General features: G+C 27.6%; 1 protein-coding gene across 3 annotated transcripts in view; it reads right to left on the bottom strand.

Moving 5' to 3' along the window:
* The window catches only part of LOC107444534 (uncharacterized), a 399,483-nt gene that overhangs the window by 23,321 nt on the left and 356,909 nt on the right, over positions 1 to 19,253 (bottom strand). For all 3 annotated transcript variants that reach the window (XM_043043210.3, XM_087161611.1, XM_087161612.1), the window contains 3 exons: positions 13,699 to 13,816; positions 12,280 to 12,479; positions 3,975 to 4,138 (listed from right to left, as the gene is read on the bottom strand). In XM_043043210.3, coding sequence (XP_042899144.2) covers positions 3,975 to 4,138; positions 12,280 to 12,479; positions 13,699 to 13,816 — 482 coding nt within the window. The remainder of the gene's footprint in view (positions 1 to 3,974; positions 4,139 to 12,279; positions 12,480 to 13,698; positions 13,817 to 19,253) is intronic.

The following is a 19,253-nucleotide window of genomic DNA, read 5'->3' as shown; positions in this document are numbered from 1 at the left end:
TCACGAAAAAAAGTGAGGGTAAAAAAAAAAAAAGAGACGCCAAAAGAAAGAAAAACTCTTTGAAGCGTAATACCTGTGACGGAAGCCCAACATCCCACATTCTGATTGGATGCTGATCACGTTCATCTTAAATATCGAATCTGGTATTGGTCATCCAAATCACGCACACATCGCACATTAGTGTCACATCTGGAGATCGAATTCTAAATGCATTTATGTTTTTATCTTTTGTTTCACGGGTAAGAAATGTAATCAGGCATTCGTAAAGGAACCAATGGAATTTTAAAAGTGACATTTATTTGAATTTTTGACAATTCAATTAGGACTCAAATGTAAACAGCGCCATTTAGGCTTGCGTATCTTAGCAAAATTAATTTCCGGAAATAACTTTGGAAATTGAAACAAATAATTAAAAATTTTTCGCAACTTTATACCTTACATTTTATGGTTGCAAATGTTAAACTGAAAGCTTTAAAAAAAGATTAAAGTTACGAAAAAGTAAGTGATACGTTCGATTATTGAAAGAACTTTGTGGATGTTTTAAAGTGATGTTTGTTGACATTTATTGAATTAGTTTTTAAGTTGAAACATAGCTCTTTTTTATTGCTAGGAAATAAAGATTACCCCTTTTAGCATTCGTTCAACTGGTGTATTATTAAGTTGACAAAAGGCACGCATAAAAGCATGGTGAGAAAAGGCTCTTCTAAGATTGCCACCGAATGTTTGATGGCAAATGTCAAGGGAACTTTCTTTCATCTATGAGATCTCTGAAGCTTAATAACTTGGCAAAATGAATCAATTTTGTGTTATCAAAAAGCCGAAATAAACTAAAAATAAATTCTTTCGTAAGAAAAATCTGATTTAAAAAAAAAAAAAAAAAAAAAAAAAAAAACGCTTAAACTTAAGTCTACTGTTGATTGAATTTTCTATTTCTAGTATTAAGAAAACGGGTTTTTTGAGTTGGTAATTGGGTTCCGGTTTTTACAGCTCTATAAATTGATGAGCTTATAGTGAAAAAAAATATGTTTTGTGCTCTTAATCCTAATGTTTCAAAGTGATTGTTAAATTTATCAAAATCTCAATTAGTATGAAATACTACGAATCTTAATAAAAATTTTCTTCAGCCTAAATTCCCATATCATCTTTATATGTCTAGATATTTCTATAAGAGCTCTTATCAAAAAACTTGTAAACCGCTATAACCATATCTATCTTCTAACTATGAAATAAAGTTATAACTGAATAAATGTTTTTCTAGTTTAGGGAACTTATTCAACTTATCTAAAGAGTATTTACTTTAGATTTTATTCATTTATTTCAATAAGTTAAAGAAGATTAAATTAAACTTATCACTATTTAAAAAAAAATTAAAATAGCCTGCTTTTAAAAGTTGCCCATCACCCTCGATGATTCTCTTTTAAAAAATCAATTAAAATTTAAAAAAATTGAAAATATAATTCTGAATAGGCATGGTACATGCAATTTACGATATTTGACATCAATTAACGAATTTTTAAAAACCTACAAAAGATAAAAAGGCTACACAAACCTTCATTCAACCAGTTCAAATCGATTAACTTACCCAGAAGCGTCATAAAATTAATTTCGATGTTTCATTTTAACGTCCCACCCTCTTATTAAAATCAAATTTCTTTCCTCTGCAGTTACTAAGTACCAATTGTCTTAAACCGAACTTAGAATGCGAATCATATAAACAGAAAAGTTCTGAAGGGCATTATCGGATGCGCATTCCAAGCACGATCCGAGGTTTCATGGATTCATCAAAATTGCGGACTCGACTTCAATCAGGAAATCATCATTCATAACCCAAAATATAGTAGGGCTTTAATGGCAATTAGTGGATGTCATTTAATTATTACCATAATTCTATATGAGCTTTAATGAGTCGTTTAGTTTATTTCCGTTGACTTCCCAATGAGAAATTAGCTCAACCCGATTGGGTGGGAACGAGGATTTTTAAGTTAGTCGTGTGTGTAAGGGTGTTTGTGTAACCAGAAAGGTACCAGATTTATTTATTTTTTTATCGATAGACCATAAATACTGTATTTCAACAAACTATTCCATCGAAATATTAGTTTTTGAAGAGAAGTCGAAGAAACGAAGTCACGAGAATTAATACAATATCGATCAAAAGATTTCATGAGCACGTTTTAAAAAATACCTAGTTTTTGAGGCATTTTCGAGATTCACTTGGGTTAAATAAAGTACACCTTTAAATACTTTCGATATAATAATCGTATTTTGATGTACTAGGACTTACCTTAATTGTTCAAAGGCCTAAACTTAAATATGCAATTTAATTTTGGAAAAATATATACTGAATCACGAAATTGTACATAAAAACGTGTTTTCTCAAAATAAACATGCGTTTCTCAACTGATTCGGATTTCTGATTCTCGAAATAGGGGGGTCCGCTATCTTGAAAAAATGCTCCCAATGGATTACGCAGGAGCGTGCTCAAACGCTTGGAACCTTTAATTTTAATTTCGCATTTTATTTTTCCATTTTTTAATTTTTGGCAAATTTTTGCTTTTACGGAAAACATATTTTGGGATAAATTTGTCCGAAGAATATGAAGAATTATGTCGGAACGTTAGGAAATCTCTAACGTTTTAATGCCTTGTGAATTAAATCGCATTCCAGGCTAAAACTTTGAAAGTTGTTTCAATATCTTTTACACCCAACCCTCTTATACACATGACTAAATTTCTAACTCAAAAATTCGTGTTTCCATCCACTTGGATTGAGAAATAAAAATGCACTTGAAACTTCGAAATATATTAAATGGGTAAACAATTAATATTCGCCCTTTAAATTAATAGGCCCACTTTGTAAAATAAAACAAATATGAAAAGAATATAATGGATATAATTTTGTAAACTTAAATTTCTAGATTAATTATTAAATTTCGTTTCTAAAACGGTTATTTTTAAATGCAATGTACGTATGTTACAAGCACTGCTCGCCGCAAGCAAGGACTTTAAAATGACAAGTGGACTAAATGGTACACAAGAAAATGTCTCAACTAGTTAAACAGCACGATATGGGTGACTAACTCTGGTAATTTAAAATGCTCAAATATTCGAAAAAGAATATTTTTGTTAGACCCAAATACAGCTTTAAATTTGCAGTAAACAGTGACACGTTAAATCAAACGTGTTGTTTTATACCCAATTACAGCGCTCTAGAATAAAAGTGTCGATATTAAATCAAATACAATGTATTTTATTTGGCTTTTATGACCCAACATGTTTACAACCATCTTCTCTAAAAGATGCTTCTTCGGGAATTCCGTTTCTAAATAGAAAGATGAAAAAAAGAAATCACCTGATTTTGTTTGTTTCTCTCTCTCTCAACCCATTTGAAGCATAATTTTAATTAAACACATTTTTAATAGCTTTTTTATAATTATATATTAATTTAGATCAAAGTAAGTGAAAAATATTATATTTAGTTTTTTTTTTATAATTTATGGTTATGAAAAACGATGTCATAACATACTAACAGATTTTTTAGTAATGGTGAGACTGCTTTTGGTTGTAAAAAATAAAAATAAAAAATTTTTGTTTGTTATTAGAGCACCAGAAAACTATATATAAAAAAGGCATCGGTGTCTCATCTGCATCAAGGGATTACGCTTATTTTTGTTGTTATTTTGTTTGTAATAATCCATTGTCAGTGAGAATAATACTTCAGTGCACTTTTTTCCCGAGTTTTCTTTCACAATTAATGTAAGGGACTGCTGCAGCTGTATAAATGACATGCCAATTTGAAACTGCTTTGTCAAAAACAAACTCGAAGATACTATCTTGATAGATTCATAAACCTCAAAATGCATTAGATTTCAGTGACATAATTTCACGCAATGCTGTTCCTTCGCTTCACCAATTTCTGATTTCACGTGTTAAGACTAAGAATTGGGAGAGTATAGCGGGAAAAAGTATACCACTTACTTTTCATAAATGTCGTCCCATCGCTTATATAGTTCAGTAACGCTTTCTTTGAGAGAGCAATCTTTGTAATCCAAATCACCACCGTGTTCTGTCATGAATCGATGCACTTCAAAGTTTACCGCAAGCAGCTTCTCTTTAGTGTCCTGAAGAGTTGTCAATAGCATCTAAATGGAAGATATATTTTTTAGATATTACTTTTTTTCTTTTTTTGGTAAATTAAGAAGCATAACATAAAAGCTAGATACGTTAAAAATATAAAAATAAAATGACTGAGTTAAAAGTGTCTTTGAAGTATACCGCTGTTTTGCTTATTCGTCAACACTTACCATGCATAAAATTACTTGCCAGTGAAATCTTAAGATGCAAATGATTAGTGGCACAATTCGTAATATTTTATTATTTAATCCCCTTTAACATCTTGAACTTTTATAGTGTTCATGCAAGTCAGACAAAGTTGCACCACTGTTAAGTATACAATATTGGCCGATTTGCAATATTAAGACTGGAAGGAGAAGTTGCACAATTTGAACAATTTTATAATTTCATCATTTAAACATAGTGTTTATACAAATCCTCGAAAGGTGTAAGCACGAAAGCTAATTGTAAACATTTGGCCAATTTACTTGATTAAGGCTGGAACAGGTGGCATTTTTAATTACTTCGTTACCTTTAATATCCATAGAATTCACGCATGCTTTTCAAAGATGTATGATTGTTAAGTGTACAACTCTTGGAACACTCTGTTCAAATTTGGACCATTATATCAATACCTTGAACCATAATACCGTGAAAAATTTGTTGCATTATAGTGTCATCAAATTTACGAAGGTATGTTTTAACGCCTGAAAAATTACATTAACGGGCTAGTGTTAACAAATGCGAGATTTATCCTTAATTAAGACATTAATGGCGCACAGTACAACACCACAATTTTGTTTGGAGAGAAGGTGGTAACATTAGTCTCTAGACCTCCGCACCAAGCTGCACAACCGTGGGTAGATGTTTCGGCCTACTTCCGAAGTCATTGCATTAGAGTGGATTTTGAACCACCTTCTATCAGACCCATTATTTAGAACAAGGAATCAAACCCAAGCCGAGGTAGGTGAAAAAATTACCACCACACCGACTGATGAGAAGCTAAACTTACGAACGATTAAATTGCTAAATAATAAGGCTAGTTTGGGACTATATTCAAATTTTATCAAATTTAAACCATGCCATGGTCCCAGGTTACACAAAATTTCTGTCTAATATGATCGTTAAGAGTTTCCTTCAGAAAGAAAAAGGATTTTACTTCCTCCATCATGTTAACCTAAGAAGGATTATATAAACATTATTTATTTTTTTATTCAGTAATAAATATTTTCGAATAATTTTGGTTTCATTTTATGCATTGAAATGCATGTTATTGAACCTAGTCACCAAATTTTAAGACTAAGTATTTCTAAAACTTGAACTTAAAGAAACTTAGAGGGGGGAAAAGTTTTAAAAATACTTACCTTAAATTTTAAGATTTGGTAACTAGCAACACAATTCAATTAATAATCGTTTTTCAAAAATATTAATTAGTTATATACTAAACAAAGAAAAATTACGTTCATATAATTTTTTTGTATGGTTAACAAAACGAAAAGAAAATCCATTTTCTGTATAAAGAAGATCCTTATTTGCGTAGAATAACGATGCATACATTCTTATAACAGTTTTAATTCCATAAAAAAAAATAACAATTTGGATATTTTTATATATATATATCATACACCATATCATTTAATACTCCCTTATGAATTGAGTTAATTCTTATTGTATTTCAGTTTTAAAGGTACCATTTTAATCCTCAAAATTATGTAGTTTAATTATGATAATGCATTCATGTTACTTTAGTTTAATAATTAACTTATCCTAATTAAAAGAATGCTTTTCATTAATTATCTAAATTGCTTAGAAAATTTGTCAATTATATAATCGTTGTTAACGATATTATTATTATTTTTTTGCCTTTGTAGGTAGTAGGTATCGTTGCTATGTCGTTGTAGGTGTTAAATTCTTTGACATTCTGAGTCAATAAATTTTTTAACACTTTTTTATAAAAGCTGTATATGAAATTTTGCTCTAAATGACAAGACCTCCAACGGTTTAGATTTTAAAAACAAAGAAAGAAAGAAACTTAAGGAATAATATGAAAGAGGATTAAAAAAAACTAAAATTAATTTTGGACTAATTTATATTTAGAATTAACTATACCTAAACTCTTAGGTTTTATAGATGATTTTAGGTTTTATTTTCTGCATCTATAACACCTAAGAATTTAGGTATAGTTAATTCTAAATATAAATTATTCCAAAATTAATTTTAGTTTTTTTTAATCCTCTTTTTTTAATGATTTTAGGTTTTATTTTCTGCATCTACAAAACCTAAGAATTTAGGTATAGTTAATTCTAAATATAAATTATTCCAAAATTAATTTTAGTTTTTTTTTAATTCTCTTTCATATTATTCCTTAAGTTTCTTTCTTTTTTTTTTTTTTTTTCAATCTAAACCGTTGGAGGTCTTGCCATTTAGAACAAAATTTCAAACCACAAATGATATTTTTAAGAGAAAGAATGAGAGGCAGGAAAAACTTAGATTACGGATCCATTAGAAAAAGAAAAGGGAAAAAAAAATCTAAATTTCAGTTATCAAAATAATAACAGTAGTTGTCTGATATTAACACGCGCTTTCATCACGCTTTTTATTATTACATCTGGTTGTCATTGTTCCCAAATGTGTCTTTCTTAATCAATTTTCACACCGACTGAGCTACTAGCTAGTTAAATATGATCTTCAATTTCAGACATCTGCAAATTACACTTCTCAATTCCTGCCCTTTAACTCAGAATCACGATTTGTCAATTGCCATTAAGTTTGTGTTGCTCATTGAATTCATTGAATGACTTGATTGTGAGAAGAAAAAAAGTTACTTTGACGGAAGCGGTCACCTTTTATTATGTTTTAGAAGCGTCTTGTCTCAGAAATGAAAGTTAGTCTAACGTTCTTTATTTTCGGAAATTATAGTAATATTAGTTCTACTTCATTACGAAAAAAGAGAAATAAGTCAGAGCTCAAAGTATGGCAAATTTTTATAGTATTCCTTTGTGAGAATATGTCGGACGCATTTTACAACGACAGGTGCGAGTTTTCTAAATTAAACTCGTTCTTAGAAATGAAAGAACGGATTATATAATTTACTAGAAACCGTATGAATGAAATGAATAGTTAGATCTGGTTTTATAACATTTTACTAAATTAGCACAGGGAACTCAATACATCGCCGACAAAGAAAAAAATCTCTGCAAAGTCAAAGACTTAAAAGAATTTGTATTTTAATTTTTTATCTTTTTGTAAGCACTACCACATGAGTTTAACTATAGTACAATACTATAGTATAGTTATTTACCTTAAAACACATTTTCTTTGTCATTTTTGACATAAGAAACCTAATATTTTGTGGGTTATATACAAAATATAATCGATTGTAGTAACGCTTTGCACCGTATTTCATTGTGATATAGAAAATTTATGGTGATATTGCAACTCTAATTTGATACAAAATTAATTATAAATGTCTCTGACGCTAGTTTTATTTTTCTGAATTTTTACGATAAATTACAAAATAGAACAAATGTTTAAAATATAAAACGCAGGCAAAAAATAAAATCCTGACTGAGTCAATACAAATACAATTGCAACGGTCTTTTATTTGATGACTTTATAAAATATCTGATTTTCACAAATATTAAAATAAATTTTACGCATTTAATTTTATTTAAAATCTGCTTCTAGAGTAGAAACTTCAATAGACGGATCACGCAGTATAATATCGAAATCAAATTTTGCTGGAATTTACTAACAATTTAATTTGGCTTGCTATACTCATCAAGCAAAGTTATAAGAAATAAATAAAAAATCTACATAATAAGAAATAAAACTCATTAAATCTTAGTTTTAATAAAAAATTAGCTTTGTTTCGTAAAGTATTGATTTTCGAAAATTTTAATTATTGCAGTGAGAATTTTGAAAAGGTCGGCACGGACATGATAGTTTTCTAGCTGATTTTACTTTCGTCAATACAAATAAAGGGAATAATGCGCACTCAAAAACCTAAGAAATTGTTTCATTGTGAAAAATAAAAATAAAGAACAAGAATTTTAATTTTAGTATCAAAATTTGTTAGAGATAACTTACCTTGAGTTTAAAAAAAAAATTTTTTTTACAAGTTTAAATCTATACTATTTTCGGATCACAGTACTAAAACTTAATGTACACATTTCATGGTAAAGCTAAATAATTATTTTTTAAATAGAAGAACTGAATCATGAAGCTTTTTGAATTTAATGATTAGGGTTTGTACTTGAATGATCAGTTTCCGAAGTCTTAAATTCTAATTTAGTATGAAAGTTATATATTTGTATAATTTACAAAAAATAAAAATAAAAATAAACCGCCATATGAAAGAAATGAACAAATTTGTCAAGTTGGAGCTTGACATTTTACTTGCATGAATTACAAAGAGTTAAAATTCATGGATCAAACTTAACATAGAATTTAATGGTTAAGGACCTAGTTTCGACTGTAGTGTGCTAAACTCAAAATAAGGATATAATGTGTTCAAAAGAAAAGAAATACTAGATATATGTCAGACGTCAAAAACGAAAAAGAGAAGAAAAAAAAAGGTAAGTTAAGAGACGCAAACTCCTGGAAAAAAAATAACATACCCTGCATTAACAGTTTTTTTTTTTCTTTAAGTGTCAAAATAGAAACTTTTAAGAGTAAAATCTCCATATATATTTATAACGTGAGATATACATCTATGACACGGAGTCGAGAAAGCATTTTTTTTAACATTAAAAATTTTGTAAATGAAAAGCTTAAAGTAACACTCAAGTAATTTGTAGTGCTGCCATCTATTAATGAAATATTTCAATTCCATAATGAAAAAAATATATAAAAGGCCATCCCAGCTTAGACGTAACTAAATCTAAAAACACAGAAAGCGAAAATACTACATTTTAAACCGTTTCATAATTGCTTAAAATTTTTAATTTAATCGAAACAGCATATAAGAATTAAAAAAAAAAAGCAGCAAACACATTTCTAAAAAAAGTAGCAAATATATTTTAAATTTGGAAAAAAAATACGACTTATGATATTAAAAAGATTTTATTTGCAAAATAAGAAAATTTTTAATGAGAACTTACGACTTAATAATAAAGAACACTTTCCTTTTCTTTAATTCACAGCTTTCATTTTTAAAACAATAAAATAAAACCGGAAAAAACTTAATTCATGAAAGCAAATATTATATTTTGAATAAAAGTGTTTCCCTGATCAAAATAGGGAAAAAAACGCGAAAGTAATTGTTTTTAAATCTTTAGTAAATATTCGGAACACATTATTTTATTAGCACAAATATTTAGTTTCAAATAAAGTCAATTGTGTTTAATAAATCAACAAATGTTGGTTTTTAAAAAATAAAGTTGACTTTGAGCAATTAAATAAATAATTTTTACTATCTCTCTTTTACAGTCAAAATAACTATAATAAATTTGTAATTGATTAGATACTTGAAAAAAGTTTCCTTATTTATTTTAGAAAAAACTTTTCAACAACGTAAATAGATGGCAGCACAATAAGAAATAAACTCTCCAGAATTTAGTTTCGAAATTTAATTGTCCGACTGTATTAGAATTCATCAGACACTATTTTACTCAAGGACAGAAATAAATAAGTAAAAAGCTACAGAGTTGAAATAAGAATTTAACTAATGCATTTGCCACTAATCAACCTCAACCAGTTTCCAAATAAAAGCATTTTAATGACAAAAGAAAGCTACAGAGTTGAAATAAGAATTTAACTAATGCATTTGCCACTAATCAACTTCAACCAGTTTCTAAATAAAAGCATTTTAATGACAAAAGAAAAAAGGTTTTTCAATGAAAAAAGTAGCTGAAAAGCAACGTTTATGTCCTGGTTTCAATTCTAAATGCTTAGTAATAATTACAAATTTATTTAGTTATTAAATTCAAAAAGCAGTCTTAATTAAAATTTTAGATTTGATTTAAAATAAAAATAAAAAAGAGAATACTCTAATCAAAATACAGCATTTGGAATCTATCTATATTTATGCGTGTGTATATAATGATTGATTGATTAGATGCTCCAGAAACGGAAGTATATTCAACGAAAAGGGGGGAAAAGGCACTTTAATTAATGAAAACATTGAAAATATATAAATATATGTATTGTTTTTAACAGTCCAAATCCATATAATAAAAGAATTCCATCGTAAATGTAAACCAAATTTATTTAATGATAAACATTTATTATTTCTTGCATATAGTTTTTATTTTTTTTAAGGAAAAGAATATTTAAATTTCAATGAATTTAGAATAAATTATTAAATTCGTGTGAAATTATTTTATTCTTTATAAAATAATTTCTTGGATCTAATATTGAGCTATTATAATATTTAATTTAATAATACAAATGATATGATAGAAATACACTACCGGTCAAAAGTTTGCGAAAATTTTGAAATCTACGAAGAAAAGGTCTAAATTCAAATGTTCATAGAACTGCGAAAAATCATTCAAATTGCATGAAAATTTGATATGTTCTGAAGTGAACCCTCTAAAGTTAGTTACGTATGATCAAATTGCATTACTTTGTTTTTTGCGAACTGAATCCATCCAGCTTTTCATCATGGGTTGTTTCTATGGGGAGAAAAGTTATTAAGTTTGAACACTTGCCAAACTTGCAAAAAAATATTTTTGTACTTTCTGTTAATGGAAAATAGTTATTTGAACCGTTCTATGTAAGCCCTCAAAATTTCAGATCTATTTGATTTTTTTTTGACGAAGTTATAGAATTTTGAAAAACATGTCTACTTTTCTCGATTTTTGAGCATTCCACATATGCGGTCTTTTGGTCTATACATCTTCAACCAAAGAACTTTTTAATTTTAATGTTTTCTATATTTTCAAATAATTAATATTGATTATTAAACAAATATTCTTATTCATTATTGTAATTATTGTTATTACAAAGAATGTATTATGAATATAATTAAAACAATATCTCATAGATGTTACATTTCATCGAAAATTTGTTTGTTCTTGCAAACGATGCTCTGATATTTCGAATCGAAATCAGTTATGGGACATTTTACAACAGGAATGGAACTCTATATCACTTGAAGTGATTAATGGTATGTTAGAACGAATGCCACGCATATGTAAGGTTATAATAAAAGTAAAAGGTGGATGGTTCGAGGAATCTAAGATTTAAATGTTAATTCATTTAATTGCAAGTACGAATAAGAATATGTTAAATATTTGACCTGTTGTAAATAAAATAGTTTAGTAAAAATGCAAATTTTTTATACTATTGTTATTATTTTTTTAGAATTATTTATGTAATTATTGTTATAACTTTTTATTTTAATTTAATGTAAAGTAAAAATATCACAACAAAGCTAATACATTTAAGCAATAAATATAAACAATAATAATTACAATAATGAATAAGAGTATTTGTTTTATAATAAATATTAATTATTTGAAAATATAGAAAACAATTAAAAAGTTCTTTGGTAGAAGATGTATAGACCAAAAGACTGCATATGTGGAATGCTCAAAAATCAAGAAAAGTAGACATGTTTTTCAAAATTTTATAACTTCGTCAAAAAAAAATCGAATCAATCTGACATTTTGAGGGAGTACATAGAATGGTTCAAATAACTATTTTCCATTAACAGAAAGTACAAAAAAATTTTTTTGCAAGTTTGGCAAGTGTTCAAACTTAACAAATTTTTTCACCATAAAAACATTCCGTGATGAAAAGCTGGATTCAGTTCACAAAAAACAAAGTATTGCAATTTGATTATATGTAACTAACAGTAGAGGTTTCACTTTAGAACATATCGAATTTTCATGCAATTTGAATGATTTTTCGCAGTTCTATGAACATTTGAATTTAGACCTTTTCTTTGTAGATTTCAAAATTTTCGCAAACTTTTGGCCGGTAGTGTATATTAAGTCGTCCCGTTGGCTGGAAACTTATTTTTATTGCCCTCATGACCGCTCCCTTTCACGCCACTGAGCTTCTGCACCCATAAGTTTTATGGAGAAAAAAAAAACTGCAGACTATATAGAAATAGAATTTCTTGAAATATTTAAATGCCGCATGATTATGGCACTAATTACAAATCAACGTATTTTCACATTACTATAAGTACATTTAAAGTATTTTCAAAATGTCATGATACCTGAAGCTGAGAAATCTTCTCTTTGAGTTCATTCCATGTAATAAAACGTTCCATCTCCACCTCGGTGTAGGATTCAATTTCTTCCATCGTTTGAAACAATTCATCAATATTCTTCTGTACCTTCGTAAATTTTTGTTTTGCAATATCACTAATTAACATATCTACACTCTTTTGGAGAAGTGTCCACTCTTCGATTAAATCTAAAAATGAGAAATATTATGCTTCTTATTCGGTAGTTTGTGCTATTTTGTTTTAAACGAAATAAAAGAAAGAAATTAAAAGCAAACAGCATATGCAGCAAGGGAATCTGTATATAATGAAGCTTTGCGTGTTTATTCTTCATCGTTTCCTTTTTCATTTATTCCCTCTCATTCATAACTATTTTGTTTCGTAATTTAAAAAAAAAAAATTTAAATTTTTTTGAAACTTTAATTATATAAACGGAAAAATATTGATTTATGTGCTAAGGCTAACTAATAAATATGTACAGACAATGGACAAATTAACGAAAATACTTCTATACTAACCCATTTTTTTATATTTCCCAAAAAATACTTAAATTAAATTAAAAATTATTTTATAAATCCAGAAGTGTTTAGATATTGCATGTAGTGTGTCTACCACTCTAAAAATGCAATTCCAATTCCCTAGTATGTAAGACATGTTAACTTGATTCTATGTTGGGGTACCTTTTCATAGATGAAGGTTGGAATTGTCGATATCAACTCTCCCCACATTGGTGACCTTCGGACGTGGTGCGAACATGCCTACTTAGACAAACTCCCACTTCGATATGAACATGCCCATCTTGACAGTAACGCCCACTTCGATATGAACACGCCTACTTTGGTGAATGGTCCACATTGAACAGTTGACTTGCTACTTGTAACTGCGATATTGTCCTCCTCGCGCTGTTGCTACTCAGTCTCCTAACGCACGAAAATAATTTTCCTAAACGCACGATTTAAATGGATAAACAATAACAGCTGTCTATTTTAACGTAGTCTTAGAATGAAAATTCCAACAGTGTATGTTATTATTACAAACTTTACGGGTCATGTGAGAAGAATTTTTATTTTCCTAAATGTCAAGTCATTTTATAACCAAGCAAGAGTAGCAAAAGCAATTTTAAATTCTAATTAGTAGCTGTTATTACCCTGTTGCATTGGACACTATTAAAAAGGGCTAGTTAGTTTGCTTGTAGTTTTTGGCTCTAGAGTCAGAAATGTACCATAAAACTGCTACTGTTAAGGGAGAAAATGTATATACACATACAAAGTATTTCGTTAAGATCACCCTTAATATGCATTTTTTTAAAATCCTTATTAAAAAAAAGATAAACAAAAAGGTATAAAATTTTAAGAAATACACATTAAGGATGGTCTTTATTGAAAACCCTGTACACTTATTGTTACTTACGATAAAGCTCTTCTAAGTCGCTGTTAGAGAAACTAATACTGTTTTCTCCATTTTCTATATGGTCTGAAATGGTATGCAAACAGCGAAGATGCGTTCCGCAGGTGGCCAAAAGCTCCGCCTGCAAAGTGAAAAATTTGTTATGCTTTCCATATATGAAACTATATTATACCAATTATATGACATTTACTGTAATCTATTATTCTTTAGCATTGCCTATTTATTTAATCAACCAAGATGAAAACTTTTATTTTTATTTTAAAATGTATTGTTCTTTTTGGACACTGCAAAATAAAGATGATGGCAAAAAGGCAAAACATAAAAAGCTGTTTCTCACTCATTTTGTTCAAGGAAAAAAAGAAAAACGCCACCCACGAAAATAAATAAATAAATAAATAAAATAAAATCAGTAAATCTTCCTGACACCATTTTTACGCATTTTACCAGCGAAATGTTTTGTGTCGTACAAGAATTGAACTCTTTGTAGTCTATTATCAGCATATTTAAAACATTTTGGGGATCTATGAACCATCACTTGTATTCACTTAAAAAATAATATTTAATGTTCACAAACATAGTAAAAATCAGCTGGAAGATTTTATTAATAAATTTAAAAGCAGAAAGTCTACTATTTCAGCTTATGATAGAAAATTAGCCTCTTAAACATTGGAAAGTAAGGGGAGCCCTTGTTATAGTTTAATTTCACGCACTTAAAGCATATAAAAGTAACTATCGTTATAATATAAATCGTTTAAATATAAAGATGTAAAGATGAATTTGGCGATCTAATTAATAATGAAAAATAAACTTTAAGCATACAATCTTACTTTCGTCTCAGGCTGTTCGTTTATTGACATGGTTCAGAGTTGTTATATTTAGGGCTCAAATAACAATATGTAAATCATATCAATACATTATAAACAATTAAGAAGTTTTTCAAAAGTTGAACTGACGCAAAAAAGATCTTTTGTTTTAATCTGGAAATCGATAAGCAATCTATGTATTCTATAGCTATTTCCCATTTTATCTATTCTTATCATTCACAGAAAGACACAATTATTACATTAAAAACGAAACCATTTTATACGATGTAGATAAATTCACTATATAAGAATTCGAAATTCTCTAGTTGAGTGTTTAGAAATGTATAGATAAATAATTTAACTCCAAGTCGATCCAAACAACTTCAGACCCAAGTAAAACTCCTTGAGGCAAAATATTGTTATTTTTTTAAATTCAATAAAATAATACAAATACATAAGTTATCCCGAAAGTTTATGAATAAACAACGTATGCCTGTTTAATATCATATTAATTATTTTTATAACACTTTACAAAATGTCAGTGGAAAAAAAATATAGAAATGAAAGAAATTGAATGGAAATTTGTAGCACGGACGCATTTTAAAGTGGAAAAAGTAAAATCCTAACAGTTATCACTGTGTAAGCATGTATATGTCAATATTCTGTGGAAAAGAAAAACAAAAGAAAAAAACTGAACCAATCAATGCTGTATTGCAGTGTTTCCCAAACTTACGACTTTTGTGTACCCATTCTAAATTTTTCGTAACGCTGTGTACCACTAATAAAAAAATGAATGTATTTTTTACTATAAAAAAGTTGCTCAAAAGTTAAAAATCTCAACCGGCTGTTGACACCACTAATTATTAACTGTTAACTCTGCAAAAAATAGCCAAGAGAAAAATACGTAATCGTAAATTTTCATGGCTAACTTTATTTTTAAATAAAATGTTTTGAAATTTTCGTTTGCTGCAAGATATTTCGCATAAGAACGCGTACCGCCCCCCTAAACTGTAGGGGTACGCGCACCACACTTTGGGAAACACTGCAGCATGACGATAAATTTGGGGGGAGGGGCACGCGAATTTATTTTTAAAATCTTCTATATATATTTTTTTTAAAAAAAAGCTGATATTAATAGGTCGTCTCTTGATTTGCGTTACATTTTTATTTTAAAATGATAAATTTATAAAAAAAACCTCAAAAACAAAATAAAGTGTAAAAATTTTTCTATTTTTTATTGAAATTTTATTATGAATTAAATAATGAAACAGAAAATATGATAATTAAGCAAATATTCATCACATCCTAATTTTTTAAGTGAAGTTTTTTTTTAATAAATGTAGTATACTCATTATATTATTACATTTAAAATACTCACTCGAAAGAAATGACAGCAGTTCAAAACATGTTTACAAAATCAAATGAAAAACATTTGATCCAAATTTATTTTTATAAAACATTTAGAAAAAAAATATTTCTAACAGCAAAAATCATTAAAAAAACTACTAAAAGTGTCTTTTAACTTAAATGAAACTGAAACTGTAGTCAATATGTGAACACAATTATTTACACTGAAACCAAAATGCATAAAATTGTATTTACGCATTTATTAAATTGTACAGAGAATTAACCACTCAGAGAACATTTCGCTAACTTTTAATATCCTGGCAAAAACGTATAACGGCTTCTAAGTTTCCTTGAAATAGAAAAGAATAAATTTTTCTGAAAAAATAAAATGAACCCTTCTTTATTCCGTTGTATTAAAAATAGAAAGTAATTGAAATGAAATACTAACAAAAACATGATTTTAAGGGGAAAATAGATTTGAAAACACAGCTGTTGCATATTATAGGGAAATTATGGACTTTTATAGTTTCGAAAAGAAGGAAACTTTATTTTTGATGTATTATCATTTTTTTAAGGATAACCATAAGGCATAAGAAAACTTAATCTTAAAAGGAGACAGCAATTTTTATATCATTTTCATGGACGAATGAATTAAAGTAAAGTAAGTGACATTAAGTCATAAAATTCAAATATAAAATATTCTAAATAAAGAAGAAAGGCATTTTAAAACGAAAGTATTTATTTAGAAATAAATATATAAAAAAATACAATTATTTACTCTGATTTTTAGACAATTATGACAACTGATATTTATGCGCATTTGAATTAAATTCTTCAAAAAAATTATCAAATATTTTAACACAAGGCACTAAATGTGTATGCTTGAATTATGCAGTTATAAACTTTTTTTAAAATAAAAATAAGCATTATTATAGAACTAAAAAATTTTAAAGCTTTGTTTAATAAATTTAGATAATTAAATTCAATGATATTTAGGTCTTATAAAATATAATAGATTTTATTGTTTAACTTTTTTCGGTGTCCTTGATTCGTAGTTTCCAAGGACTTCTTCAAAATTTGTGGGAAGATAGATTAATCGGCATTTTACGATATCACTGAATATTTACATGCTTGACCAGATATATAAGGGCAAAAAATGTATGTCGCGCTCACATCGGCCAATTTAATTTTCGAGCCGTGCTCATAACAGTATTTCCCAAACTCAATTTTAGTTTTACACTTTGATATTTAAGGTGTGCACTACATTAATAAATATAAACTTTAAAAGACGAGAAATAAACAACCAAAAGGGAAAAAAATGTCGAATAAATAAAACGCTTATCACTTAAAAAAAAAAAAGAAGTCGAAATTGAAACTAGGAGGAACAGTTAAGAATATTACATTTAATTAAAAGAACAATTGCTTTAACTGTTAATCAATTTAAAACAAATAGTTATATAAAAAATGAATTAAAAAACGAAAATTCCAAACATCGAGTGATTAAAAAATAAATTTAAAAAAAAGACTATTAAATACCAAATATGTCGCTCAATAGTTAAAATAACCATATTATGCTTCCTTTTTCAAAAAAAAAAAAAATTAAAATGACCGAGCTATAATATTTTATACGCAACACCATAGTAAGTATATAGCACCTTACAACACCCTAGTATAGTGTTGTCAAAACTAATTAAGCCAATTCTTTTAATTTCTAGCCTTTCCTATTTAAATGCGTCAGATATTTTATGAACAAATTAATAAAATAAAATTAAGACTAAGTGATTTGTTAATAAACCGTTTAATTGGTATTAAAATTAAAATCAAAGTTACAGCTAACACAAATACAAAAAAAAATAATATTAAATGTCAACCATGGAACAAAACAGTGACAATGAAATTGTCAGCCATGTTACATAACAATGACAGTAAAAATGTCACCATCTAAATGATAAAAAAATAAATAAATAAATAACATGAACAGATTCAATAAATATCTCAAAAAATTTGAACTTGACATACATACTTTTGAATTGTCTTGTCACACAAACGTTAATTTAATTATTTAAAATTACAAACAGACACAGATCATAAAAGCGACGTTTATTTTTGAATAGGAAAAAAGTATACATCCTCTAACTAAACAATGCTTACATCATTTAAGTATTCCTTACTTCTTTTAACATTGATCATGGCGCAATGCCAAGTCATCATAAACCACTTGTTGAGTAATGAAAAAGGTCATGAATATATTTTAGTCGTGATCATTACAATCGTTTGTTTCGTCACGATTCAAAAATATCCTGCTTTATTTGTGTTAGGTTGCGTCTAGGAGTGGATTACGAACGAACAAGTTGAACGCGTGAGAAGTGAATCAAATTATTTATAACCCTATATCAATTACTGGTCAATTGTTTGAAATCTCGATTGAATTACTTCATAAATAGAAACGTGATAAAAACACTTGTGTTTAATGAATGGTTTTGTATTGAGTAGCCTCTTATGGGAATAGTTGGATTTATTGTTAAACGCTACGTTTCGATACCTTTGAATAACTAACAAAAAGACCAATAGAAAGGGATAAAATAATATGAAAATAAATAGTTTATTATTATTAAAATTAATGAATGCTTTTTTTATTTATTAAAATAAACGAAAATGTTTTTTTAAGCATTGAAATTGTTGAAAGCCATTTTTTAAACTTTTCAGTCATAGAAAATACTGAAATTTTTTTTTCTATTTATACTTTGCAACTAATTATGATACTTGGCTATCTTATTCAAAGATATATAAAATATTCATAGACAAAAAAAAGGAAAAAAAATTGTTTTAATAATTTTCTTTTTTCAGTTTAGAAAGTTTAATGGAAAAACAGGAGTAATGAAAAAGGTTCTCCTTAAGGACCCTAACTATTCGCAGAAATTACTCGTTTATTACTAGGAATCTAACCATCACTACCAATTACTTTGACCCTAACTATTTAGAGAAGAACTGATAAAAAACGAACAAGGATTATCATTTTTATTTTCTATTATAGAGAAAAACGTGAATTTGACACTGCAATTAAAATTAACTTTATATAGAAAATATGTATAAATAAAATTTTTTCGATATTTAGATGTTAGTTAACATAACTTAAATTTTAAAATCCTGAAATAAAATACCATTTTATTGTAACTAATGTGCTTAAAACTTAATTACTCATAAGAATAATATATGCTATGGTATGAAAGAAATATACAATAGCAGCGAAAATTTTGGAAGTTTAAATTTTATTGCTAAAATTTAGTGGCAATAAAAGATTTTGATCAAGAAATGCAATAATATTTTAACAGTTAATTTTTATCGGAAGGAGCATAACCGTAGGATAAGATTAGCATTTGAACGATAAAATGAGATATGAGCCTCTGA

Source organism: Parasteatoda tepidariorum, chromosome 4 (genome assembly GCF_982258835.1).
Source record: "Parasteatoda tepidariorum strain Cologne lab strain chromosome 4, Ptep-v5.0, whole genome shotgun sequence".
Classification (NCBI taxonomy): Eukaryota; Metazoa; Arthropoda; class Arachnida; order Araneae; family Theridiidae; genus Parasteatoda; species Parasteatoda tepidariorum.
The sequence above is the reverse complement of the archived record's forward strand: the minus strand, read 5'-3'. Positions and strand labels throughout refer to the sequence as shown.